Raw genomic sequence first — 27,702 nt, 5'->3', positions numbered from 1 at the left:
CCCCCACCGCATGTTACATCGCATTAAATAAGTGCTACTCCAGCATAAATGATATAAGATTGCCTATGACACCTCCTACATTACCAGGTGAGACTAGCAAGAGAGTCAACAACACCGGCGTAAAAGGGGTTTTCTCATCGCGTCATAACAGGACAACTTCGACGGACGAAAAGCCCGTCTATTTGGGGAAAAAATCACTGCATCTTTTTTTTTTTTTTTTGTATCGTTCTTAACCCTAAACAAACGATAACAACAAAATAAAATAAAAGCAATTAAGAAAACAAGCAACAAAAAAAAATTAAATTAAAAGACGAAAAAAAACAACAACAAAAAAAAACAGGAAATTACGGAGAAACAGAAAAGGACAGTGGAACCAGAGAATATATATACATTTCATAAGTAAGTATATATGTATGTTTATATATAATTTATGACAATAAACACAATGTTTAACTTGTCCAAATTTAATAGTTACTTATCATTCACACACACACACACACACACACACACACACACACACATATGTGTGTGTGTGTGTGTGTTACGAAAATATGTTTATGGCAATTAAGCTACTCAGAGACTTCCATGCTACTACACACATACTCACACACACACACACACACATACATGTGTTTGTGTGTGTGTGTGTGTGTGTGTGTGTGTGTGAGTGAGTATGTGTGTAGTAGCATGGAAGTCTCTGAGTAGCTTAATTGCCATAAACATATTTTCGTAACATAATATCTGTGCTACTCACGAATTGAGTTGAGTACTGTTGAAATAAATACTGAACATCGATACATAATCTAATATATAAAATGCTATATGATTGTCTGTCTGTCTGTCTATCTCCATATTTTCAAACTCTATCTCTCCCGAAACTAAAAGTCACAGAGCAGCGCTAAGGGCTCCAAATGATGATTGGATTTTTTACGGGCCGTTCTTTTATGGGTCTTTAGCCGGTTAAAATTGTAGTTTTTAAGAGGTCAAAAATGGATAAAAATTGAAAATAAAATCGTTACACATTTTGTACATTCATCTTAGTTTATTTTTAATTTTTAATCAGTTCCTATGCGTGTCACGTTGGTACAATGGAATGGAAACGTCACAAGCTTTCAATGCTACAGTTTTGCTTTCGATTTCGATTCTAGCTGATGGTACCCAAATACGTTTTTTACTTTTGAAATCACGACTCTATAATAACATATACGAAATCTGGACGAATTAAAATATCATATTTAAGCGTATTTTACGACCGGGAAAGGCCGGGTGCCCCACCCCTACTTCTAGTATTATATACGAAATCAGGATACAATATGATATAAATGCGGGAGTGCCTCAGGGGTCTATCCTCGGACCTCTGTTATTCCTAATATTCATAAATGACCTCCCTGACAAAATTGTTTGTGAGATGGGTATATATGCTAACAACACCACGCTCTATAACAGACACGACAGGAAAACAAATGAACACGTATCTAAAGAAATGGCAGAAACACTAGGGGATGACCTCCGATCTATAGTGGAATGGGGGACATAAATGGATGGTCACATTCAATGCTGCCAAGACTAAACTCGTTTCCTTCAATAATGACAAGAAACCGTGTCTACCACCAATAGCAATGGCCAATGACTCTTTATCTGAAAGTACATCCTTTAAACTTCTCGGCCTAACACTCATAGGAAACATGAGTTGGAACAATTACATTGAGAGTATCGCCAGGGCCACTGCAAAGAAGGTGGGTTCTCTCTATCGTGCTAGAAAGATACAAACGCCCCAAAATATCCTATACCTCTATGTATGGAGTATTGTTATCATATTTAGGCTGGTGCGTCTGCCACTAGTCTCTCGCTCCTAGATAAGGTTCAAAAGAGAGTCGCCAATCTGATAGGTCCTGAACTGTCATCTAAACTTCAGCCTCTGTCCCATCGACAAAACGTTGCATCCCTAGAAGTACTTTAACAGGGAATGCTCTGACGAACTCCAAGCACTTGTGCCCCCTCAACGTAAATACCCCCGACAACTGATGAGCTGTGAAACAGCGAAACAGTACTGTATGTGGATGACTATATATATATATATATATATATATATGATGATGATTGCAAACGTCTTGTCAGACGAGTGCCACTCTCTCAGACACTTAATGTCCATGAGCCCAGAAATGACTTCTTTTTTTTCTTAGTTCTACTGGTGAATTCACACGCTCACGCAGGCATGATACTGAAGACGGTCATTGAGATCAATTATTACATGTTTCCAGCATTTCAAGCCTCCATGCGTCATAACTTTTCCATCGCCACAGCACCATTTTTATAGACAAATGCCTGAGGGTGTATCTATACACAGGTGATGTTACAGAGTCTTAGCTTTGTACAACAGCTAAGTCTCTCTCTCGGTTCAAAATGTTGAGATCCAGCAACAAGCAAGAGCAAGATAGCCAGCAACAAGTTAAACTGCAGACCAGCTTAATGCGGGTACTGGTCTCCCGCTTTATGGTTTTTTAAATCAGAGATTTGCTTCTCCTAGAAAGGTTGCCTTCACCACGGCTTATGGGAGCCCTCTCCACCCCAACACACAAATACACATGGTGCTAGTCATGTGTGTGTATATATATATATATATATATATATATATATATATATAAAGTTAACACAAAGGCTTATATAATAGCTCAATAGTAAATGAATAGAGGTCTTCTTAGTTATTCGGAGAAACACTCCATATTTCTTTCAAAAACATTTAATGGAAACACAATTGTTTCTGGCCATTTCGAGAACATACATTTTTATGATATACAAACTATCACTAATATTCATATGGGATAGTATACACTGTCACCTGACCTGTGAGAAATTACACTGATTAAGCTTCTTGATCAATGTTTATGATATCTTAGTACTACTTCCATCACAAAACTGGCCAAACATTTTGCACAAGATTGTCTTACAAATGAGACAGAAACAGAAAGCAAGCCCGCAATGGAAATAGCCCAAAATAGTCGGCAAAAATACACTAAGACCTTCCATTGCAGAAAACTGAAAGAATGGGCTAACTAACAGCGTGCCAAGTATTTCCTGGATGAACTATTACAGGAATATATAGATAAAGAAGGCTTTGTAGATTGGCTTAAAAAAGAATCTCTTCGCTATGACCAGGAGAGAATGATAATGGCCGCTCAAGATCAAGTCTTGATGACCAATGCTTTTAAAAAGATGAGTGGTCTCAGCAATAACAACAAGTGCAGGTTCTGCCACACAGAAGTAGAGAGTGTGAGCCACCTGACACCCAGGTGTAAGGTGCTGTTGGGGGACGGCTATTATACAATGCGACACAATGGAGTGTAAATATCTTTAATATCTCATGTAGTAGTAAATCATGGGAACATGTTTACCAGAAAGAACAGTTGGGAACAAGTCATACACCATCCACTATGACTACGAAATTCCTACAGCTACATACATAGAAAATAGGGCTATTAAGCCTGACATAGAGATATGAGACAAGAAGGAAAATGTGGAAACGCTAGTTGAAGTAATCGTCCCTAATGATGCTGGTCTTAACAGAGCAGAGAGGGAGAAAATGACAAAATACCACGGACTTATGTACGACATGAAAAAGAAACTGGAATCTTAAGAAGGTATCAATCATTCCAGTCATTATAGGAGCGACCGGACTAATGAAAAAGAATTTTAAAAAACTATCCGGTAAATATACCTGGTGAACCAAGTGTAAAAGAAATACAAACAATAGCACTTAAAGGGACGGTTAGAATCTTAAAAAGATCTCTCAGTTGGAGTAACTAAACTAATGAGAGAATGTTTGGCATCTGGTAGAATGCCCCATCCACAGGAAAAACACAATGATAAAAAAAATTAAAACAAAAAGTAGAAATGGGCAGAAAATGTTTTTTGAGGATCTGTTTCTCTAGAATAATTAGTGTTTATATGATGTTATATATATATATATATATATATATATATATATATATATATATATATATATGCATATACATATATATATATATATATACATATATATATATATACATATGCATATACATATATATATACATATATATATATATATATATATATATATAACACACACACACATATATACATATATATATATATAGTGATTTAAAGTTTATGAGGGTTTTTTGGAAGCATGAAAAACGATGTTACTTTTTATATTTAATATTTATATTGTTATTTTTTATATTTCAAGCGGACCTCCGCTTTTGGTCACAAAAAAATATCGAAATGAAAAAGAAAAAGAAAACCGTTGAAAGAACTGGAGTTTTGTAGCGTGGACAGCGTTCATTCCTAGCAATCATGTTCGAAAAAGTTCACGTGAATTATATTAGCCGTTTGTAGAAGAAGATTGTGCTTTTTAATGTTTTTTTAATAATGTTGCAACGTAAAAGCGTTTCATTGAAACGGCAAAAATGAGACGCATGAAATTGTTAAACGGTAAAAATAATGTAATTATTAGTTATGAATAATAATAATAATAATAATAATAATAATAATAATAATGATAATAATAACTAGCAGGACCCGTGGAAATTCCACGGTAGTTAAAATCTTTTAAAACACATCAGTAAGAAATTCCTTATCGTTATATTACAAAAATGAACGTATGGAAGCAAGTAGAACAAAGAACTTTAGTTTAAACTTTTATTGAAGGTCAATGCGATCGTAACTGATGCTGTTGATATTGTCAGGAAGTGCTGGTGATGATTGAGGCGGTGACAGGGACATCGATCAGCTGCTTGGAGTGAGAATAGTGGTCAGTCAGCAGGTTCTTGGGAGTCAGACTGTGAATTTAAAAAAACTGTGACATTGTTGACATCGATTTTCTGAAAGTTCTGATGACCCCAAGTTGTTTAATATTTCAGGACATTTTGGATTACACGTGTGAGTAATGAATAGGTCACAGAAAACTGCCATTGCATCTTGATGAAGCTGTTGCAGATTCCTAAGACTTCCTGTAAATGTAGATGGTAGATTAACTGGTACACCAGAATAACCATCTTCATTCCTTGCTAAATGATCCATTATGCCAGCATATTGAGCAGCTCTTGGTTGACTTTGATAGCTTTTAATGAAGTTAAATAAGCAACCGTCAACTTTTACATATGCAATAGACTTTTCTATTTATTTTGAATTTTAATCAATGAAGATTTGGAAATTCACAAATATTTTTTAAGTCGAATTATTGATATAGATTTCAATTAAATAAAATATACTGTAAATCTTTTAATAAGGAATAAATATTTATTTAAACCATAATTATTGAAACAAAGTATTTTACTGCATAAAAAAAACGGTTATTGGGAGAAGGGTTAACTATTTTGAACCTTCACCTAAATAGCGATTTAATGAAAAAAAAATTAATGGTCTTGTATCTTTTTAATAATTTGTTTTAAAATAAGGAAAAAAAAATAACGATTTAATGAAAAAAATGTTTAAAATGTTCTTGTATCTGTTTTATAATTTTTGTTAAATAAGAAAAATCAATAACTTTGATAGCACTATTGTAAGAATCATGCTGAAAGCCATTCTTAATATGGGGAGGGTGGTTAACTATTCTGAAACTACACTTAAAAATGTAAATAAATAAGGGAAAATATATGTATGAACAATAAATATTTCTTCAGTTAAATAAAATATACTGTAAATCTTTTAATAAGGAATAAATATTTATTTAAACCATAATTATTGAAACAAAGTATTTTACTGCATAAAAAAACGGTTATGGGGAGAAGGGTTAACTATTTTGAACCTTCACCTAAATAGCGATTTAATGAAAAAAAAATTAATGGTCTTGTATCTTTTTAATAATTTGTTTTAAAATAAGGAAAAAAAAATCTTTGATACCGCTATTGTAAGAATCATGCTGAAAGCCATTCTTAATATGGGGAGGGGGGTTAACTATTCTGAAACTTCACCTAACAATGTAATAAAAATAATGGAAAAATTCTTTAGTTAAATAAAATATACTGAAAATCTTTAAATAGGAAATAAATATTTCTTTAAATAAATTAAATCGTAAGTAATGAAACAAAGTGTTTTATTTCATATTAAAAAAAATTGTTGTGCCATTTTTTATAGTATTTAAATATGCATGCCCTGTCGGTGGGCATTAGAAGATGATGAATGCCTGTAAAAGAAGCAAAATAAAACGAACAAAACATAAGTAATAACTATGTAAACAATGTGAAGATGTATAAATGTTACAAAATTACTCGATTCGGCATTAAATAACACGAAAAAGGATTGATATGCCGTAAAACAAAAACAAAACAGAACAAGACGTAAAATATGTTTTGACTCTGTGTTACTCAGTGTATTTGCGAATGGTGACTTTGGTGATTTATTTAATAAAGTAATTCTTGACTTTTGTAACATTTATTTCTAAACATATTTTTTGTTATGTAAGGCTCACTCAAAAGTAGATAAGGAAAAAGATAAAGTAGCACAGAAAAAAAAACGAACTTGTAACGTTAAATGTAAAAAATATATTTATTACTGAATAAAATAGAATAAGCGTTCCATATTACACTACAATAATAAACAGAAGACATCGTTAAAAATGTAAGTAAAATACTGTACTATTTAAACTGTGGAACGATACCTTCTATGCATAATTGTCTTTAAAATAATCCAGAACCACAAATAGACAGTTCATTTTTTGTTGTTGTTGTTCGGGAAGTTTTGGAAAATAAAAGGGGTTAATGATTTTTTAACTAATAAAGATTGAACAACAAAGGGAGATAATTCACATTAATTAATGTTTGCGATGATGATGATGATGACGACGCGTTTCATTAATTAATGTTTGCGATGATGATGACGTGACACCGTACGGACAAGCATATTAATATATAGATAATAATAATAATAATAATAATAATAATAATATTAATGATAATAATAATAATAATAATATTAATGATAATAATAATAATAATAATAATAATAATAATAATAATAATAATAATAATAATAATAATAATAATAATAATAATAAAAAAACTACTGAAGAGTGCAGAGTTAAAGACAATGTCGGCTTTTTTAATGGTGAGTAAATTCCGTCTCTCCCTCAATAAAGATGGAGCGAATATAGATAAATAAATAAATGAATAATAATAATAATAATAATAATAATAATAATAATAATAATAATAATAATAATAATTATAATAATAATAATAATAATAATAATAATAATAATAATAATAATAATAATAATAAAATCAATAAAATTAATATTAGTTAATAATTAAATGAGAATAGAAATAGTCTCGGTCCTGAAGGAAAATTGTCTCAGTCCCGAAGGAATTTTCATACACAGACTGAGGATAATATCAGAGCAGGTACTTAAATGTATGTGCTTTTGGCTCGAAAGTCACTCTGTGTGTATTGATAATAATAACAATATTTATAAAATATTATTAATAATAATAATAATAATAATAATAATAATAATAATAATAATAATAATAATGATATAAATAATAATATTTATACTTAAACCATAGACCAATAGTAGCTTTTACGTAAAAAACATGTGCATAAGGGTACAGATATATATATATGTGCATGTAGAAAAGTCAAGATATTCTAGTATTATATTGTATTTTCACTTGCTTTTGTCTGAACTTCTCAACACACACACACACACACACACACACACACACACACACACACACACACTGTGTGTATATATGTGTGTGAAATACATTATCTTTGGGTAGTATATGTCATATATGACGTCATAGCAAAAAGGTAGTTTAAAAGGCGGGGGAGCAAAATAAAAGTAAAGATTCTCGAGCAATGTTCCTTTAAGGGAAATTACAAGAGTAATCCCTCTTATTTTTTTCGTCTGCAAGGATCAGGGTGGATTACAAAATGCGTTGTTACGATGCATCCATCGTCTGAAAGTTTCATCTCTCTGTTGGAAATATTGACGCTGTGAGACTAAGAAATCGACCTCTGTCATGGACGTGTGTCAGAAGCAGAGATGCGTCATTGAATTCCTGACAAAAGTGCATTGATAATGGTGGTGAAAATGTAGAAAAATAAATTCTGGAGCACAAAAAGTCGCTCGTTTTAATGTCTTTGTAGTTCTTCAACTTTTGAAGTTAGAAAAAATAGGAGGCTTCACTTTTGGGTTCAATATATTTATATAAAAATCATATAATTACGTCAGTTTAATTTTTCATATATTATTATTATTGGCTCACATGGAGCTTTCACACAAGTCAACAAACGATCTGATTGGAGACCTGTGGTGTTCTCTGGAAGCTGAATGACAACAAGTCTCCCCAGACATCTAGCTCTCTCCTCCTCCTTCAATAGCATTTGCAAATAAATTTGAATCATCGCAACAGTCTCTTACCATTGATTTCTCGCTGGCAGTGGCCATTGGTTTATACTGGAATTTGAGTGGCACTAACCCTTCCCAAGATCCCAGTTCTCTTCACACTTGTCCAGCAAAGGTCTGGCCAGTGCTCCCTCCTCGGTCTTTCCATCCTCCTTGACCGTTTTCGGCTCTTTGGTATCACTTTTCTATTTGGTGAAACAATGGAGGGGATGCATGATGCGGGTGTAGAACATGTAGTTCTTCAGCTTCGGTGTTCTTCATTCCCTGTAATGCTTCTTCATTATATTGTCTTGTGTTATTCTCCACATTCAAGGGTTTTCCTTAATATTTCAGCCGTTTTCATTATCGTTAGGCGTTGAATTTTTGCAGCTATTCCTCTGATTCCAATTTCTGCCATTCTTTTTTCCAGGTTTTTCAGAATTGTTCCTAGTGCTCCTACTATTATCGGTACTATTTTGATTTTCTTCATCATCCAAATCCCTTTTAACTCTCTGGCTAGTTCTGTGTATTTGCTTCGTTTCTCCTTTTTTTTCATACTCACCCTGTGGTCAGCTGGGACTGCAAAGTCTACAATTTGGCAGGATTTCTCTTTCTTGTTAATTATTACGACATCTGGTCTTCTTGCTTGGATGGGTTTGTCCGTCTGTATGTCCATGTCCCATAGGATTTTGTGGTTCTCGTTTTCAAGTGCTGTTGCGGGTTTATGCTTGTACCATTTATCCGTACGCTCAAACTGCAGACGTTTGCACAATTCCCAGTGCACCGCCCTCCCCACTTGGTCATGCCTGTTATTGTATTCCTTTAGGGCCAGTTTGCTGCATTCACTTACTATATGGTTTATCATTTCGTCTCTTTGTCCACAGATGGTTGGTTCTTATCGAGTTATCTTGTGCTGCAGCTATTAGAGATTCAGTTTCTCGGTTTATATGTCCTTTTCGCATCCATGTCCAGGTGTTTTCGTTATTCTCATCTTTTATCATTCTTATGAATCTTCCGTGGAGTTGTTTCTCTTCCCATTTCTCTTTTCTCGTTTTGTCTTTTGTCTCTCTGTTTTCTGTTTTGTTGGTTTTCTCCGTGTCTCTCATTGCCATAATTATCCTTTCAGTGTTTTGCATTATGTATTTTTCTAGTTCTTTTTTTGCGTCCTTCACACAGTCTTCTATAGAGATCAGTCCTCTCCCGCCCTCTTTCCTTTTCACGTAGAGTCTGTCAATAACGTCCTTTGGGTGTAGTGCATTATGCATGGTCATGAGTTTCCTGGTTTTCTGGTCGAGCTGTCTCAGTTCTTCTTTTGTCCATCCTATAAACGGTCCAGAGTATCTCACTAGTGACACTGCCCATGTATTTATACCTTTTATTAGGTTTCTACTATATAATTTGGTTTCCAGGAGTTTTCTTGTTCTCCTGAGGTATTCCTTTCCAATTTTCTCTTTCATTTCTGTTGCTCTGATGGTGTCCGCTTCCAGAATTCCCAAGTATTTATTATTATTATTATTATTATTATTATTATTATTATTATTATTATTATTATTATTATTATTAGCAGTTCAATCTGGCTTTGTTCGGGGCCCTATGTACTGTTCATAACTTTATGTGTATATGTATATATATACTAAAAAGTCTGACTCGTGTCCAGGCAACCTACATCATTATAATGAAAACAAAATGAAGACCAATTTTGCTTGATACGAAACCTGGTATTAGTCAGAAACATCTTATGGACTTTCATTATAAACCATATGTAGTAGTAGTAGTAGTAGTAGGAGGAGGAGGAGGATCTCCACTGGATGAATGCAATGAGGATTGGGACTTTGAGGAGGCTTATTGCAACTCAAAATTCCAGTAAAGACCGATGGTTGCTACTAGTCAGAAATCAATGGTAAACAGCTGTTGCGATAACACAAATTAATTTGCGAATGTCATCGAAAGAGAAGGAGAGTACTGGAATTCTGGGAAGACTTGTTGTCACTCAGAATCCAGGTAACATCACAGGTTATTCTCAAAGAGAAATTTTTGATGTTGATCTGTGTGAAAACTCCTAGTGATTGAATAATAATAATAATAATAATAATAATAGTAATCATAATATATATATATATATATATATATATATATATATATATATATATATAATATAAGATGGTCAACATCATGAATTTTGGAATATAGTTTTTGCCATTTATTCACTATATTGCTCCGTAATTACATTGAGCTTCTTAAATAAGGATTAGTATATATTATAAAAAATTACATTTCTACAGAAATATATATATATATATATATATATATATATATATATATATATATATATATATATATATATATATATACTAGCAAAAGTATCCGTCGTTGACTGGATTCAAAAACAGCCCACAGAAAATGGACTCTGATTTATTAAAGTATGATAGGTTATTAAAAGGAAGGGTTGTAAAGAGATAGCTTCGAATTCGGGGGTATCAAAACCAAAGCAAAATATGGTGAAAGTAAAAATAAAATAGATAAACCCCATAATTTATTATACCATACCTGTTCACACTGAAACACTTATCACAATATTCTGTGAATCTATATTAAAAAACCTTGTTAAACTTTGTGACATATTTCCATTCTATGGAGGTCAGGCGCAAACAAACACCCCATAATTTTCTTATACCATATTTCTTCAAACTGAAACATAATTATCAAAGTATACTTACGCAGATAGATATGAAAAGTCTTTATTAAAGTTTGTGCCTATTTCCATTCTATGGAGGCCAGGCGCGAACGCAGACCCCACAATTTTATTATAGCATCCCTATTTAAATTAAAACATACTTATCAAAGCATTCTTATGTACATCTATATCAAAAACACTTGTAAACGTTTTTTTTTTTTTTTTAATTTTTTATTCCCATACTTTGTGGACCAGGCGTGAACACAGACCCCACAATTTTAATGAACCACCGTTCTGCCAGATCAAACATACCCATTCCTGTGTCTCGATACATCTTCTATCATTATATGTAATCAGTTTTTTAAAATAGTCAACCATATAGGAGCCTATTCGTGACCACACACACACACACATTCAACTTTATATTATAGATATATATAAGGAGGTATATTTGGTAAAAAAAAAAAAAAATAATAAAAAACAGGGGAAAAAGTGCACAATACTTTAGTAGAGCTAAATATGTTTTTATTATTTCAACCTCTGGGTTTTTTGTTTTTTTATTTTGCTTAAATCATTACAGGTTGTTTCAATCGATAAGACGATAATATTATCCTGCCGATCTCTTCAGATAATTTAAGTCAAAATAAAAGATTATTTAAAAAGTTACAAATGAGCATCAAAACCTATTTTCATGCCGTCACCAATTGTCATTCACCTGACACATTCCTTTTCATCATTTTTCTCTTTCAACTTTTCTTTCTAACCCCGTAATATTTTCCCTTTCCTTTCTTTCTCTCTTAACAAACATCCCCATCTCTTCTTTTTAATCCATTTTAACTTTAATTTCTTTCTTCCTAATCCTTAATCTTTACTATAATTTCTAATTACATATAATCTATATTTTCTCCCCCACCCTTCTTCCTCTCTTTTCCTTTTCCTCCCTTTCACTCCTCCCCCTACCCTCTCTATCCAGCATTTTATAACTTGGTTTTTTGATGCTCATTTTTAATTTTCAAACAATCTTTTATTTTGACTTAAATTATCTGATGAGATCGGCAGAACACTGTTACTGTCCTGTCGATTGAAACAACCTGTAATGATTTAAGCAAAAAAACCCTGAGGTTGAAATAAACACACACACACACACACACACACACACACACACACACACACACACACACACACACACACACACGCACGCACGCACACACACACACACACACACACACACATATGAAAAGGAAAACCTAAAATAGATAAATGGTAATCAACGTTTCGTTCCTATTGCAGGGGACATCATCAGGATTGAGTTAAAAAAATGATGAGGAAACATTACAGACTACATACGAGTGAAGGGAGAAGGAACTTTATGTTCCTTCTTACTCTGGAAAAGAATTTACCAAAATGCGGGTAGGGGGTGGTGTGGATTATTCTATGTATATATACATTCAGACGTCACACATATACATAATATACATGCATAATTACTGAACTGTTAAATGTTTTTGTTTTTTTAATATTATTTTTATATTTGGTTGATGTATTTTTATTTATATTTAGTAGTTGCCTTATCTATTTTATAAAAAAAAAACAAAAAAAAAACACGAGAAAGTTACTTTCCATTTAATCCCATTTTTTGATAAGGATTGGGCGTACAATGAGACTTACTTGATGCACAGTCCAATCCAACTTAATCTCTTTCTTTCTCTCCCTCTCTCTCGCACGCGCACACACACACACACACACACACACACACACACACACACACACAATCTGTCGGTCCAAGTATTTATCTCTCTTTAATGTTCATGTGTCGCCTTTTTGTTTTATAAATCTATATATAAACATGACTTGTGACCTTTGGTGAAATGCTTGGGATATCAAGACAAACATGGGTTCAAAACAAAGGTATTGTAACCCTGTGTAGTAGTAGTAGTAGTAGTAGTAGTAAAACTGGGACCTGAGGAGGCTTATTGCCACCAAATTCCTGTGAAGACCAATAGCCGATGCCAGCAAGAAATCAATGCTAAGTAGATTATCAAAAGAGGTAGAGCGTACTTGGAATCTGGAGAAACTTGTTACTTAGATTCGAGGGAACACCATCAGTTATTATCAAGAGGTAATCTCCGATGATAATCTGTGTGAGAACTCCTAGTGAGTACATGATGATGATAATAATAATAATAATAATAATAAATAATAATTATTATTATTATTATTTATTATTATTATTATTATTATTATTATTATTATATATATATATATATATATATTATTATAATAATAATAATAATAATAATAATAATAATAATAATTCTGATTTCGCTTATGAACGTCTCTCTGGAAAGGGATGGGATTCATTTCCAAAGGATTTCCTTTAATCCTGGCTTCAAACCAGGAGCTTCAAAGATCAAGGGTTTTCCTAAGGATGTTGGTGGTACCTATAATTGCAGAAGTTTGAAGGCCGCCTAAAACATCGAGGATTTGTAGTTTTTTCAATTGTCCTTCCAGACGACTTGATACTACTCCTAGTGTACCAACTATGACCGGGATTATTTGTGTTTTAACCCCGTGTATACACCTTATCTCCAAGGCCAATGGAGCATAATTGCTCCACTTCTCATTCTCCTTCTCTCTCACATTCCTGTCCCAGGGTACTTAGAAGTCTACAATCTGCCAGTTTTTTTAAACCTTGTCAATGACGACCAAATCCGGACGATTATGTTCCAATTGCTTGGTCGTTATGACACTTTTGTCCCACCATACCTCTACCTTGCCATCCTCACTTGTTCTCACTTCATCAGGCACCTCCTCAAACCATTTTCCAGCACACTTCACCCCAAACCTCTTACACACCTGCCAATATATCCAGAGTCCCATGCGATCGTATCTTTTGCGGTACTCTCTCTGGGCCAGTCCACTACACCCTGCTGCAAGGTGCGCAATTAGTTCTGAGGTCTTACCACAAATCCAGCATTCTGCAGCAATTTCCTCTCCTAGAACCACTTTTTTGAACAATCGTGTTCCTAATGCCTGCTCTTGTGCTGCACAAACAAAAGCTTCAGTACTCTTAGCCAGATACCCAGCTCTAAGCCATTGCCATGATCTTTCATCAGCCACTTCTTCTATATCCTGGAAGAACCTTCCATGTATTTTCTTCCTAGCCAGTTCCTCTGCCCTTTCTCTATCCATACGTTTCACATAATCAGCCTTGGTCTCACATACCTCCACTTCATTGGCCACAACCTTAAGCATCCACTCCCCATTCTAACCACATGCTCCTTCAACGACATCTCCTCGGTTCTAACACAATCTTTTACACTTTTCAATCCTCTCCCACCATCTTTCCTCTTTTGATACAGCCTTGCTACGCTAATTCGAATGTGAAATATACCAAACATTGCTACACTTTTCTTGTTTTGATATCCATGGCATGCAAATCCTTGTCAGACTATTCTAAAATTCCCGCACTGTATCTCAAAACACTGACTGCCCATGCATTTACTGCTTTCATTAGATTTCCTCCATACAGTTTCGACTTTGCAATGTATTTTCCATGTATTGTATGTAACACACATGCACCACAAGCGCAGACCAGACAAACTGCTGCAGAGACAAAATATCAAGCGCTATATGGAACCAAGGACATTAAAACTGCATACCTACAAGTTCTCTAACCCCCCCCCATAATCCCCCCATTACCACATCACTGTCTCCTGCCCCCCAAAAAAGAGGAGTGAGCACTGACCAGACTTCCACTGTATAAGTGCAAAGAGAACTGAGATTTGGGGAGACTTATTGCCACTGAAATTCTAGTAAAGATCAATGGCCACTGTCAATGAGAAATCAATGGCAAGCAGCTGTTGTGATAATGCAAATTAATTTGCAAATGTTATCGAAAGGGGTGGAGAGTACTGGGAAATCTGAGGAAACTTGTTGCCACTCAGCTTCCAGGGAACACCATAGGCTGTATTCAATGAGATCTTCGATGACCTGTATGAAAGCTCCTTGTGAGCTAATAATAATAATTTACCACTCCCTGAATAATCGTGGGCTTCTTCCTGAGGAACAGAAAGGGTGCTGAAAAGGAAAAAGAAGAAAATATGACCTGATCAAATGATCCTGAAGGAGGTAAAAAGAAGGAGAAAGAATTTAGCCATGGCATTAATTGGCTACAAAAAATCGTACAACAGGATCTCCAAGCATAGATAATAGAATGCCTAAAATGTATAAAATACCGAGCATCATCATCAACGTGATTGAAAATGCAATGAGAACGTGGAAATTGGAACTGACAGCTGATGGACAACACATAACAGAAATTAACATACAAAGAGGCATTTTACAAGGAGATTCACTATCACCATTACTGATCATCGTAGCCATGATGCTCCTGAACACTATACTCAGAAATTGCCAAACCGGATACAAGTTCTTTTATATGAAGGAAAAAATGAACATGGACAATCTGAAACTTTTGCAAGGACGGAAAAGGAATTAGAGACAGTAATAAACATGACCAGGATCTTCAGCCAGGATATCCAAATTGAGTTTGATATGGAAAAGTGCACACTACTAGTTATAAGAAAGGGAAAATTGGACACGAGAAAAAGTATAGAACTACCCAACCAAACTAAGAGAAAGGCACTAGGGGAACAAGTTGCTTATAAATACTCCTGGGAGTTCTGAAAGCAGACACTATCAAAGCAACAGAAATGAAAGAGAGAATTGGAAGGGAATACCTCAGGAGAACAAGAAAACTGGAAATGAAATTATATAGCTGGAACCTAATAAAGGGTATGATTACATGGGCAGTGTCACTAGTAAGATACTCTGGAACGTTCATAGGGTGGAATAAAGAAGAACTGAGACAACTCGATGAGAAGACCAGGAAACTCATGACCATGCACAATGCACTACACCCAAAGGACGATGTTGCCTGACTCTATGTGAAAAGAAAGACGGTGGGAGAGGTCTCGCTTGTGTAGAAGACTGTGTAAATGACGCAAAAAACGAATTAGAAAAATACGTAATGCAGAACACTAGAAATGATAATTATGGCAGTGAGAGACACTGAAAAAAATCAACAAAACAGAAAACAGAGAGACAAAGAATAAGACAAGAAAAGAAAACTGGGAAGAGAAACAATTACACTGAAGATTCATAAGAACGCCAAAAGATGAGAATAACAAAAACATTTGAACATGGATGCGAAAAGGACACATAACCCGAGAAACTGAATCCCTAATGACTGCAGCACAAGATAACTCAATAAGAACCAACCACATCAAAGCAAAGATCAACAAACACAAGAAAATAGCAAATGCAGACTCTGTGGACAAAGAGATGAAACGATAACCCATACAGTAAGCAAATGCAGCAAACTGGCCCAAAAGGAATACAAGAACAGACACAACCACTGGGAATTATACAAACAACTGCATCTCAAACGCACAGATAAATGGTACAAGCATAAACCTGCAACAGTACTTGCAAATGAGAATCACAAAATTCTATGGGACATGGACATACAAATACATAAACCCATCCAAGCAAGAAAACCAGATGTCGAAAGAAAGAAAAGTTTTGTCAAATCGTAGACTTTGCTGTTCCAGCTGACCACAGGGTGAATATCAAAGAAAAGGAGAAACAGAGTAAATACACAGAGCTAGCCAGAGAGCTGAAAGGGATATGAATGATGGAGAAAATGAAATTAATACCTATAATAGTAGGAGCACTAGAAACAATTCCGAAAAACTTTGCAAAAAGAATGGGAGAAATTGGAATGGCTGGAAAGATACAATGAATAACAATAATCAAAAAAACTGAAAGAAAACCCTTGAATGCAGAGACTAATGCACATGAACCACATGCACGGGCCAAACGAACTTCTGCAGAGGCAAAACATGAAGAAGTGTTACATGAAATCAAGAACATAAAGCTGCATATCTATAAGTCCTCATCATCCTCCCTAAAAGAGTGATGCCAAATAGCCGAGAAGTGTCAAGGAGGATGGAAAGGCCGAGGAGAGAGCACTGACCAGTCCTCCGCTGAACAAGTGCGAATAGAACTGTAACCTTGGGGAGGCTTATTGCCACTCAAATTCCAGTGGAGACCAATGGCTGCTGCCAGCGAGAAATCAATGGTAAGTGACTGTTGCGATAACGCAAATTCATTTGAAAATGTAATCAAAAGAGGTGGAGAGTACTGGAAATCTGGAGAGACTTGTTGTCACTTAGCTTCCAGGAAACACCACAAGTTGTTTTCAAGGAGGGATGTTTCATGATCTTTGTGAAAGCTCCTTGTGAGCCAATAATAATAATAATAATAATAATCCAAAAAAACTTGGAAAAAAACTAAGAGAAATCGAAATCAATGTGAAAACTAATATTATGCAATGAATGTTAATGCTGAAAACAGCTGAAATCTTAAGAAAAACCCTTGAGTGCAGAAACTAGTCCACATGAGTGACAAATTCTAACCGGACATATATAAACTGTAACAGAAGTGAAACAAAAAGATGCAACCAATAGAACTGATGCACCAAAAGTCAAAAGTGCTTATTCCCCATTTCCTTCTCCCTTTCTCTCTACCGCTCTCTTTTTCTCTCCCTCTCCTCTACCACCTCCCAAAAAACCTGGCGTCAGCACAACTGGCACTGCACCAAATAGACCTAGGAGAGAAAGCACTAAGCAGGCCTTCACTGAATGAGGCCAAAGAGGTCTGGGACCGTGAGGAGACTTATTGCCACTCAAATTCCAATGAAAGTCATTGGCCGCTACCATCGAGAAATCAATGGTAAACGGTTGTTACGATAATGCAAATAAATTTGCAAATTCCATAAATGTTGTTTATTATATCTACCTAGTTGATTGCATAACTAGATTAGGCAATTGTATTCATTTTCAGTTCGTGAGAGGGGAATCTCTCACCATACTTTCCCTTAAACACGCCAGTTGAACTTTATTAAGTACAATACTTAATAAAATATATATTTTTTTTTTAATGGAGAGTAGAGAACACATTGTGGATACGTAATCGGCAGCTCCCATTACTCTCGCTTCTCTTTATTTGTCCCTCAGTCCTCATTTTTTAATGAGTGATTTTTCTGATAAAGAAAGAAGAAAAATCTGTATTCTAGGTTGGCAGTATTTTGCACGAACAGTCGCCAGAGATGTCAGAAATTTTCTGTTTTTATGTCTATCCTTGTAGCCATGTCACTAGTAAGGGTGCTGGAGGTAAACATTTTATTTGGGCTGACGTTATCTGCCTGATAGTCAGGGACCTGAACCTTGGATTAAACACTAAGGAGGCTGTCCTATCAGCAGGTGCAAAGTACTGGAGCTGCTGTATTGCCATTTGGTGAATGGATTCTGGACTATGCAGTAGCTTCTAGTGAGGCCTCTTGATGCCATATTAGTGGGTAATTGTTACGGCTTTATCTTTTCATGTGCTACAAAAAAAAAATTCTTTGTTTCTTTTTTTCGTAGTTTCCCTCTCTGTCCTGCTCTAAGTAAGTCTGTTGACCTAGTCCACAAATCCCAAAACTCCATCATGACAAGTTTCAAGAAAAAATACATGATTAAACCCAGATCTCCAACTTCCAATGTAGACCACCACTACCATGTCTCCTTCTCCAACATCAGGGATCTACGTTCTAACCTTCCAGAGGTTGAAACTCAATTACGGGAGACTAAACCAGACCTATTATTTCTAAGCAAAACTGGCATTGGACAGACTATTTTGCTAAATGAGTTTGTAATTAAAGGATACTCTAATTTAACTTTCAAATCTGACCCCCAAGATCGCCATGGGCATGGAATATGTGCCTATATTAAAAATGGCTTTCCATGTGGTAGGGACATCTCCAGAGAAGATCCTAACTTACCCTATATGTGCTTCTGGGTTGCACTTGCTCACACTACTGTGTTTATATTTACTCTCTATTGCCCTCACAACAGCAGAGTTACTATCTTTAAAAGCATATCTGAGAAAATTGACCACGTCCTATCTGCTTATCTTTCAGCTAACATTTACGTATGTGGAGACTTCAATGTTCACAATGTGGAATGGTTAACCCATTTAAACAAGACCGATAACGAAGGAAGGTTCTGTCATGATTTCACCATTGCTTATGACCTCACTCAGATTGTTCACAAACCCACCCATGTGCCCGACACTGACGGCCAGTATGCGAGTCTACTAGACCTTTTTCTCACAACTCGCCCTGAACTATGTTCAGTTTCTGTTCTGTCTCCTTTTGGATCTCCCGACCACTCTGTTGTATTAATTAAGAAAAAAATTGAAATGTAATAAGTCCTCAGACGTACCTCTCCATCTTACAGTATATCGAAACACTATGGCTGACTGGGATAGCTTCCGTACATTTATATCAGATCTGCCTCTGCGTTCCATGTTTAAAAAGGATGTGTCCTCTATAGTATCAGACCTGATGGTAATTGTAGGTATAGACCATTTCATACCCTCGAAAAAATTCCAGCAAAAACCTAACAGCCAGCCATGGTTCTGTCCAGAATGTGCTGCTGCCATTGCGCACAGAAATCACTTTTTCCATTGCTTCCAACGTAATAGATGTATTGAGACTAAAGCCGGTTTCAGGACTGCCAGCAACCATTGTAAGAAAGTAAATAAAGAACGCAAGAGAGTTGTATGCTCAGTCCGTTAAGTCCAAAGTAGCTGAGAAGAGGTTTGGTTCCCACCAGTTTTGGCAAATAGCAAACAGAATCCTGAACAGAAGCGTGTGCTCTATCCCAACTATCATCAATGGACCTGAGGTATTCTCGTCAGCATCAGACAAAGCCAAATTCTTTGCCAAGAAGAGATGTTGCGAGTTTGTCTCCATTTTATCATTATTTGCATGGCAAGTGCTTGACTGAACTTCAATCTATGGTCCCCCCTCGCCAAACTTTCATAAGAAATACTCGTCTAGCTGAAAACACTATCAATAATTCCCTCTACTCTTTATCTGTGCCTAAACCTAAATGTAATGAAAAAAGCTTCTGTCTTAGAACTGCACACCTGTGGAACTCTCTTCCGTTTTCCTGCTTTCCAGCTGACTACAATCTGATTGTTTTCAAATCCAATGTAAACAAGTTCTTGATGAGCCGTTCCACTTAAGTTAACAAATTTACCAAATTTCTATCACTAACAATTACCATATTGTTCAATTTACTACTGTACACTCTTAACTCTTATCCTCGAGTGGCCTTGAGCCTTGATAAGTGGTGATACCAATGTAAAAAAAAAATTGTATCAAAAGTGGAGAGTACTGGAAATCTGGGGAGACTTGTTGTTACTCAGACTCCAGGGAACACCTCAAGTTGTTCTGAAAGAGAATTCTTTGATGATAGTCTGTGCAAAAACTCCTATTGAGTGAGCAATAATAATAATAATAATTATAATAATAATAATAATAATAATAATAATGATAGAAATTAAATAAATAAAAAAAAAATGATATATATATGAGTGCTAAGAAAAAGAAAAAGTGTAATATACATATTGAAATCAATATAGGAATAGACAAGTTTATATCAGTTTGACAAGAAAGTTTACACAGTTTTTAATTTTTAAATTCAGATGAACATATCTCGGCTCAAACAAAAATTTATTGATTGAAATAAGCACCAGTAGAGTCAACGCACTTTTCCCAACAAAAAACAAGTGTATTTATGCCAATAATGTAAAAATCTTGCCTTCTGGTGGTGATGAAGTCGCTGAAGGCGTTTTTGATATCGCTTAGGTTTTTGAAGCATTTCTCATGTAGAAAGTTACTCAGATGCTTGAAAAAGTGGTAGTCGTTAGGTGAAAGATCTAGTGAGTATGGCAGATGAGGTAGAGTTTCGTAGCTCAATTCATTTAACAACATGCGATCAGACATTGTGTAGGAGAATTGAGCCTTTTCTGTTGATTAATGCTGGGTGTTGTCGTCGAAGTTTCTGATGCATTTTGCCGCTGTCATGGTTTTGCCTGCATTCAAAAAAACTGTAATGGATGAGATCAGTCACAGACCACCAAACAGTCAATGCCACTGGCTTTGGGAAGTGTCGTGGAGCTTCATTGGTATTTAACTACTGAGCTGAGCATCGCCGGCTGTCGTAATGATCCCACTTTTTATCAACCCGGTCGAGAAACGGGTCGTTTTTGTTGCATAAAAGAAAAGATGACAATTCATGACGGCATTTCTTTTGGTTGTCATTCAATTCATGAAGCACCCATTTATCAAGTTCTTTTGTCTTTCCAATCTCTCCCAAGTGGTTAGAAATAGTCATATACATTGCGTCTAATTCAGAAATAAGTTCTCGAACATTTGTGCGTATATTGGCTTTGGCTAAAGCTCTTAATTGATCAGTTATCAGCATCTGATGGCCAACCACTACGCTCATCATCTTCAAGACTCTCATCGCCGCCATGAAATTTCTTAAACCACCATTATACTGTGTATTCAGTAGTGGTTTCTGGACCAAACGCTTCGTTGATATCGCGAGCTGTTTCAGCAGCTTTTCAGTCGAGCTTGAATTGAAATACGAAAATTGTGCGAATTTGTTTTTTTTTCATCTTGTATTCAACATTCTGAAAAAAAGACATAATTGTTTTTTTGTTTTGTAATTAAAACGATTAGATAGAGTGAAAAACACTCTTTGAATGATATATAAAGAAGTATATCAAACGAAAACTTATTTAAAAATACATCATTTGAAATCAAAATTAAAAATTCTGCAAGAACTTTCTTCTCAGCCTAATACATACGCATACATATGTAGGTGTAGGTAATCACTAGGGCTAGGACAACAGCATATTCTTTTCATTGTTTTGACTCTCGAGTGTGTATTTGTTAATATCTTATATGCTTTTATATAGAGTGATGTGGTTCTCGGGTGATTAACTGTGTCTAACTGTGTCAGATATATAATTGAGAGTTAAAACAATGAAAAGAATATGCTGTTGTCATAGCCCTAGTAATCATGTAACATTACTTATGTTTGTGAAAATATTTGTATGGTTTCAGAAGACCGAGGTCTGTATTGAGACTTATGTTTCATGTGTTTAACCAGAGGATCCATAATAATAGGAAGTAATATTATTTTTAGTTATGCAAAGTGAATGTCTTAGCAGATATGTCACAATTCATGAATTTTCGAATTAGAATAGAATAAATACCCAACGGATAACAAACTGGTTTCATTCAATAATTACAAGAAACCTTCTCTACCACCTATAGCAATGGCCAATGACTCTTTATCTGAGAGTACGTCTTTCAAGTATTTTAATGGTGAATGCTCTGATGAACTGCAAGCACTTGTGCCCCCACGACGTGAACACCCTCGACAGACCCGACAAGCTGCAAAATCCCACCCCCACACTGTAGAAATCCCTAGATGTAAAAGATCTTTCTACTCCGGTAGTTTCTTCCCCAGAACCGCTAGACTTTGGAATTCCATTCCAGGTCACTGCTTCCCCAACTGTACTGACATGCAGAAGTTCAAGTGCAACGTGAACCAACATCTTGTTGCCCAAATCCCTACATAATACCCCAGTAGTTGTTTCCCCTGAGTGGCAATGTGCTTTGTTTGGGGTGAAAATGTAATAAAAAAAAATTTTTTAAAATACATCTAATATCTAATTAAAATCTGAGCTTTTAGCTTCTACCTACCGACTGCCACTTTTTCAAGCATCTCAACAACTTTTTATGTGAGAAATGCTTCAAAAACCTAAGCGATATCAAAAACGGCTTCAGCGACTTCATCACAACCAGAAGGCAAGATTTTTACATTATTGGTATAAATACACTTGTTTTTTGTTGAAAAAAGTGTGTTGATTCTGCTGTTGCTTATTTCGATCAATAAATTTTTGTTTGAGCCGAGATATGTTCATCTGAATTTAAAAGTTAAAAACCGCAAGAACTTTCTTGTCAAGCTCATATAAACTTGTCTATTTCAACCTGTACAATTCTGTTCACACACGAAAATGATATTTTAATACTTGTATCTTTCTGCTTCATTTTCAGACAGGGGAGAAAAAGATTGAGCTGTGAGATTTAAAAACATGCAACATTTTTTCATTTTGGATTTCATCCTTTTATTTCGGATTCCACCATTAATATGGATGCCAGCGTGATGAAATGATAAGAATCTCAAGTATTAATAAAAAAAATGGCAAATAATAAAACAATTAAAAAAAAGGATTTTATGAATGCATCCTCTATGTGTCACCGATAACTTCCTGCTTATGGTATAATACCCTATCAAATTATGTCAATAACTATCTATCTTTAAAAAAAACATTAAACCAATTTGAAACAATATGTCCGTTTCTCAAACTGAAAAAATGTCACCCTTGAAGATTCCCAACTCAAACCGGACACCATACACACCAAAATATTCAAGTGCCACCAAAGATAAAGTACAGTTTTCAACCCTGAAAGCAAACGAAATATTCCTTGATGCTTGGTTAAAGATTCCCGACCAATCGCTTCCAGTGTCGCAACTAACCTCCCAGCATTTGCAAAACAAACTCTGGTACCGGGAAAACAGTGTCCCAATCGTAAAATACCCATCAGGACCCTTATGTTCTTCATCGACGTCTGTAATTAACAAAACTGTTCCTGGTGAGCCAAAGGAATCCAAGTCCCCTCATGTGTCTCCTAGAGAAGAGGGGAAGACGAAAGACTCCAAAACCGAAACGGATAACAGCAGCAAAAAAAATTTGGCCAAGTCAGGTGTCCGTCCAAGAATTTGCATATATTCTAATGGTGCACACATGTCGAGCAGCGGTTTTGTTTCGCAACAGGAACGAGCAAAAAGCACGCTGGACAAAATCATGCGAAAACGGATCTATGAAAAAGAAAGGTACAAAAATGACGGTATCATAAGCCCCAGGGTTTCTGAAAATCTCCGGGATTTCGGGACAAGCTTTTTTATGGCAAACATTCAACCCATTTCTCAACGTGGGTGTCAACGTTTAAGGAATAACCATCATTCGAGGAACAATTTTCAGGATAGGTTAATACTAAGGAATACAAATATTAAATGGAATCTTCCAAATACGCTGACATGTTTAGATAATTTTGATCAGCAGCAAACGCCACATTCAGGTGGTGTTGCTTTTAAAGACTTTAAGATTTTGCCATTGCCCTCCGTGGGACTGCATAATCCAATGACTGATTCGCCTTTTGCTCAAAAGATTTTGGGGTCAAATAGTTTGACGGTTAGAAATTATTGGAAATCAAATCCGTCACATATAAAGATCACTTGACAAAAACGTTTTGGATATTTTCGGAATTTATAATGGCTGATTGTTGATTTTCTGCCAGGAAGCTTTAAAAGTTCTTACAATTGTATTAGAATCTTTGAGAAAGAAAACGAAAGGAAAAGGGTTGGAATAAAATTGATGAATAGAGAAATAAATAAACTATAAATAAACAATAAAACTAAAAACTAACCCAATTTTGTAAATACTTAAAAAAAAAAAAAAGAAGAAAATGGTGTTTAATTTCGTTCATAATAAATCCACCACTGCTACAGAATGATCTCTGCTACACTCAATGCCAATCATGGAATCCTTAATAAAATTCACAATCCTTTTTTCAATCCAACCATATTTGGTACAAAGAAGTTTCCATATATGTCTGATCTGTCCTTCAATTTTCAACCACAAATGTCCAAGAGTCTTTTTTATCATCATTCAATGATATGTGAGGACACTTTGGTGATTGTCTCATTAATATGAAGGGTGATCCTGTGTAACACCACATGGCCTCACCCCGACAAGACACCAAACGTTGTGTGCTGTGGCCTTGTTCTCTATCTTTCATCGTTTTAGTTCTGGCTTAGATCTACAAATAGAAAAATAAAATAAAATACAATACAGGAACAAAAGGACAGCACGGACTCCAATGTTTCACAAATATATCTGTTGGACACTGTGTGTGCCTTTCTACATGCTAAAGTTCACATCTACGTCCTGTCGAGGCTGGATTCGTCTGTTGCTGTCAGTTCATCTCGATCTCCAAAAGCTTTTCCGACCTGGTCCAAGCAATAATATGTCTCCAACTTTGACCATCGCCAACTGGACTGTCATTAAATGTACTGTTGTAAAACACTCCTAACTAGCCGGATACTTACTCATAGCCACTCCTCAATGTCATTGTTCAGTCCCGTCATTTGTCACACCTGAATCAACAACCTCATGTCAAGTTTCTTTTGTCTATCTTCTTAAACCTCCTTCCTTTTCTTTTGTCACTGATCTTTCAGCCTTTTTTCTCTTACTTCTTAGTACTTAATGAGCACCACACCTGAACAGGTTTCATACTCACCGGACTTTAAAACGGATGATTTTTATTTGAGGTTATCTGAAAGATAATTTCTATCAAAACAATCCTCAAACTATTCCTGAACTGAAGATGACCACCTCAACCAGAATCAACGAATGAATGACTGGAATTTGGTGAACACGTTCATTTGCACCAAATATGGTTGGAATTCACAAAAGATTGTGATTTTTATTAACAATTTAATTAAAGGGGATTTTTGTGGAAACATTTTAGTGATTTAGAGCACTAGTCTTTGAAACTAGGGGTCGTAAGTTTGAATCTCACCAGTGACCCTGGCTTTCCATTTAAAGTAAAAGTCAAGCCGGTAATTCATCTCATAGTACAATTATTAAAAATAATATTAGTTTGGCTTCAGACGGAAAAATACCAAATCTTCATAAGTAATAGATTATAGATACCTTATAATTATCTAACCTATTTCTAACTAGAATCTTCAATCACCATAATACCACATTGCCTCCAGGGTTCGTTCTATTTAAGATCCCCAAATTGAATTAAATAAATGAATACATAAATTAAAAGTCGTTTATTTACAATTTATTCCATTAGCGTAAGGTGAGAGAAAAAAAAATGTGAGAATTTTATTCCCATATAGTTTAGAACTTTGGCAGAGGACGAAATGTAAAACACAACAAATTGAAAAGTGCACTTACCTGATGGTTTAGTTACAGGTCGTTTTCTTTTCCTGCAAAATATGTTGTGTGATCTTGCGGCTCTGTGTAAACCTGGCAGTTGACTTCTAGAGGAAGTTGTAGGTGAAGAAGCTTCTATGAAGATTAGTAAGAACTGCTTTTTAATACAACGATGAATCAGTAATTCGGATGCATTTAATGAGGTTGTAATTAACTAAAATCAACAATCTTTGCTGACTGAAAAGGCTATATTACGTCAAGAAAGAAATACCTAACTTATTAAGTTAAATTGTCTCAAAGGTACCATGACAATTTGGGCGCTAAAGGCCCTTAAATTCGTTAAGAAAAATAATATAAGTTCGGCATCTTCAAAGTTCTTACCGGATCTGATTTTCAGTTGAATGTAATTTCTCATAAAAAGTAAGAACAGATGTTAATAAACCCCCACTCACCATTTCTAAATGATAGATCGCCCACTATTTTCCTGTTTGTTTGGAACCGAAAACAAGCAGGTTGATCTCTAACTGGGGTTGAAATCTAAATGAGAAAATAAAACATAGTACTGAGAAATATTATCAGAAAGGAAAATAGTTTCAATATTATTAGATGCCTTCCCCTATCCCCAGATACTGTCAAGAATTGTAAATATCAACTGAATTAAAGGAATGAATTATAAGATGGTCAACATCATGAACTTTGGAATATAGTTTTTTGTCATTTATTCACTATATATGTGTGTGTGTGTGTGTGTGTGTGTGTGTGTGTGTGTGTGTGTGTGTGTGTGTGTGTGTAAGAACACAATATAAGACTGTAAATTATACTTTATATGAATTTATTGTTCGACAAGATACTCAAATAAGAAATATTAAGATTTCTTTAATCCATAATTTAAAAAAAAAGTGTCCTTCTCATCAGAGGAGAGGTATTAGCAGATGAATTCATGTGCTAATATCTTTCAGCTGAGAAAAGCACATTTCTTTGAAACTCTGCGGATTAAGGAAATCTTAATATTTCTTATTTGAGTATCTTGTTGAACAATAAATTCATTAAAGTATAATTTACAGTCTTATATTGTGTTCTTCTATGACAAACTCTATTTCCTATTTTCGTTTTATTGAGTTTTTTTATTTGGTTGGGATTACTATATAAATATTAATATTTATATTCGCTTTAAGTTTACAGAAACTTTTGGCTTGTAAACTTAATTTTTACTTCTTGATATATATATATATATATATATATATATATATATATATATACACACACTGCATATCAAATTATTAACGAATTTACATTTTTTTAAATATTTAAGGAACTAATGAATAAAAATCCATGAAACTTTGAGAATGTGCTTACAGCACTATTCAACTACTCCAGTCAGAAAATAAAAAGTATTTAAATCAGTATTAGCGAAACTATGGAAGTAGATAGGAATATCTGCTTATTTCAGTGTGTCAAGTTATTAGCAAGGTTGAGAAAAAAACACAATATATCCATAACTTGTTTATTGAAATAATTTTGAAACATTAAATGAACTAGGAAAAATCCTTAGAGCACAATAACTACATAGCAATTTCTACGTTGACATAATTAGTAGGGGATATGCGATTCTTTTTTATAAATGACTTGTAAAAGATGTTAGTCTACAGAATTAGTCATATTTGTGATTTTT

The 27,702-nt window shown here is 34.9% G+C and overlaps 1 protein-coding gene across 1 annotated transcript; it reads left to right on the top strand.

Moving 5' to 3' along the window:
* LOC145286223 (uncharacterized) lies at nt 1-26,805 on the top strand. The gene is made up of 2 exons (XM_080135036.1): nt 1-399; nt 23,074-26,805. Exon 2 carries the CDS (start codon nt 23,370-23,372, stop codon nt 24,318-24,320), a length of 951 nt encoding a protein of 316 aa, XP_079991162.1. The 5' UTR covers nt 1-399; nt 23,074-23,369; the 3' UTR covers nt 24,321-26,805.
* The last annotated feature ends 897 nt before the right edge of the window (nt 26,806-27,702 follow it).

This window comes from Euprymna scolopes, chromosome 10 (genome assembly GCF_053919585.1).
Source record: "Euprymna scolopes isolate OS-2025 chromosome 10, ASM5391958v1, whole genome shotgun sequence".
In the NCBI taxonomy this organism is placed as follows: domain Eukaryota; kingdom Metazoa; phylum Mollusca; class Cephalopoda; order Sepiida; family Sepiolidae; genus Euprymna; species Euprymna scolopes.
Note: the sequence above shows the minus strand (reverse complement) of the source record. Positions and strands in the feature narration are given on the sequence as shown.

Coding starts and splice junctions, on each gene's coding strand:
- LOC145286223 (XM_080135036.1), top strand. CDS start 23,370: ATGTCCGTTTCTCAAACTGAAAAAATGTCACCCTTGAAGATTCCCAAC.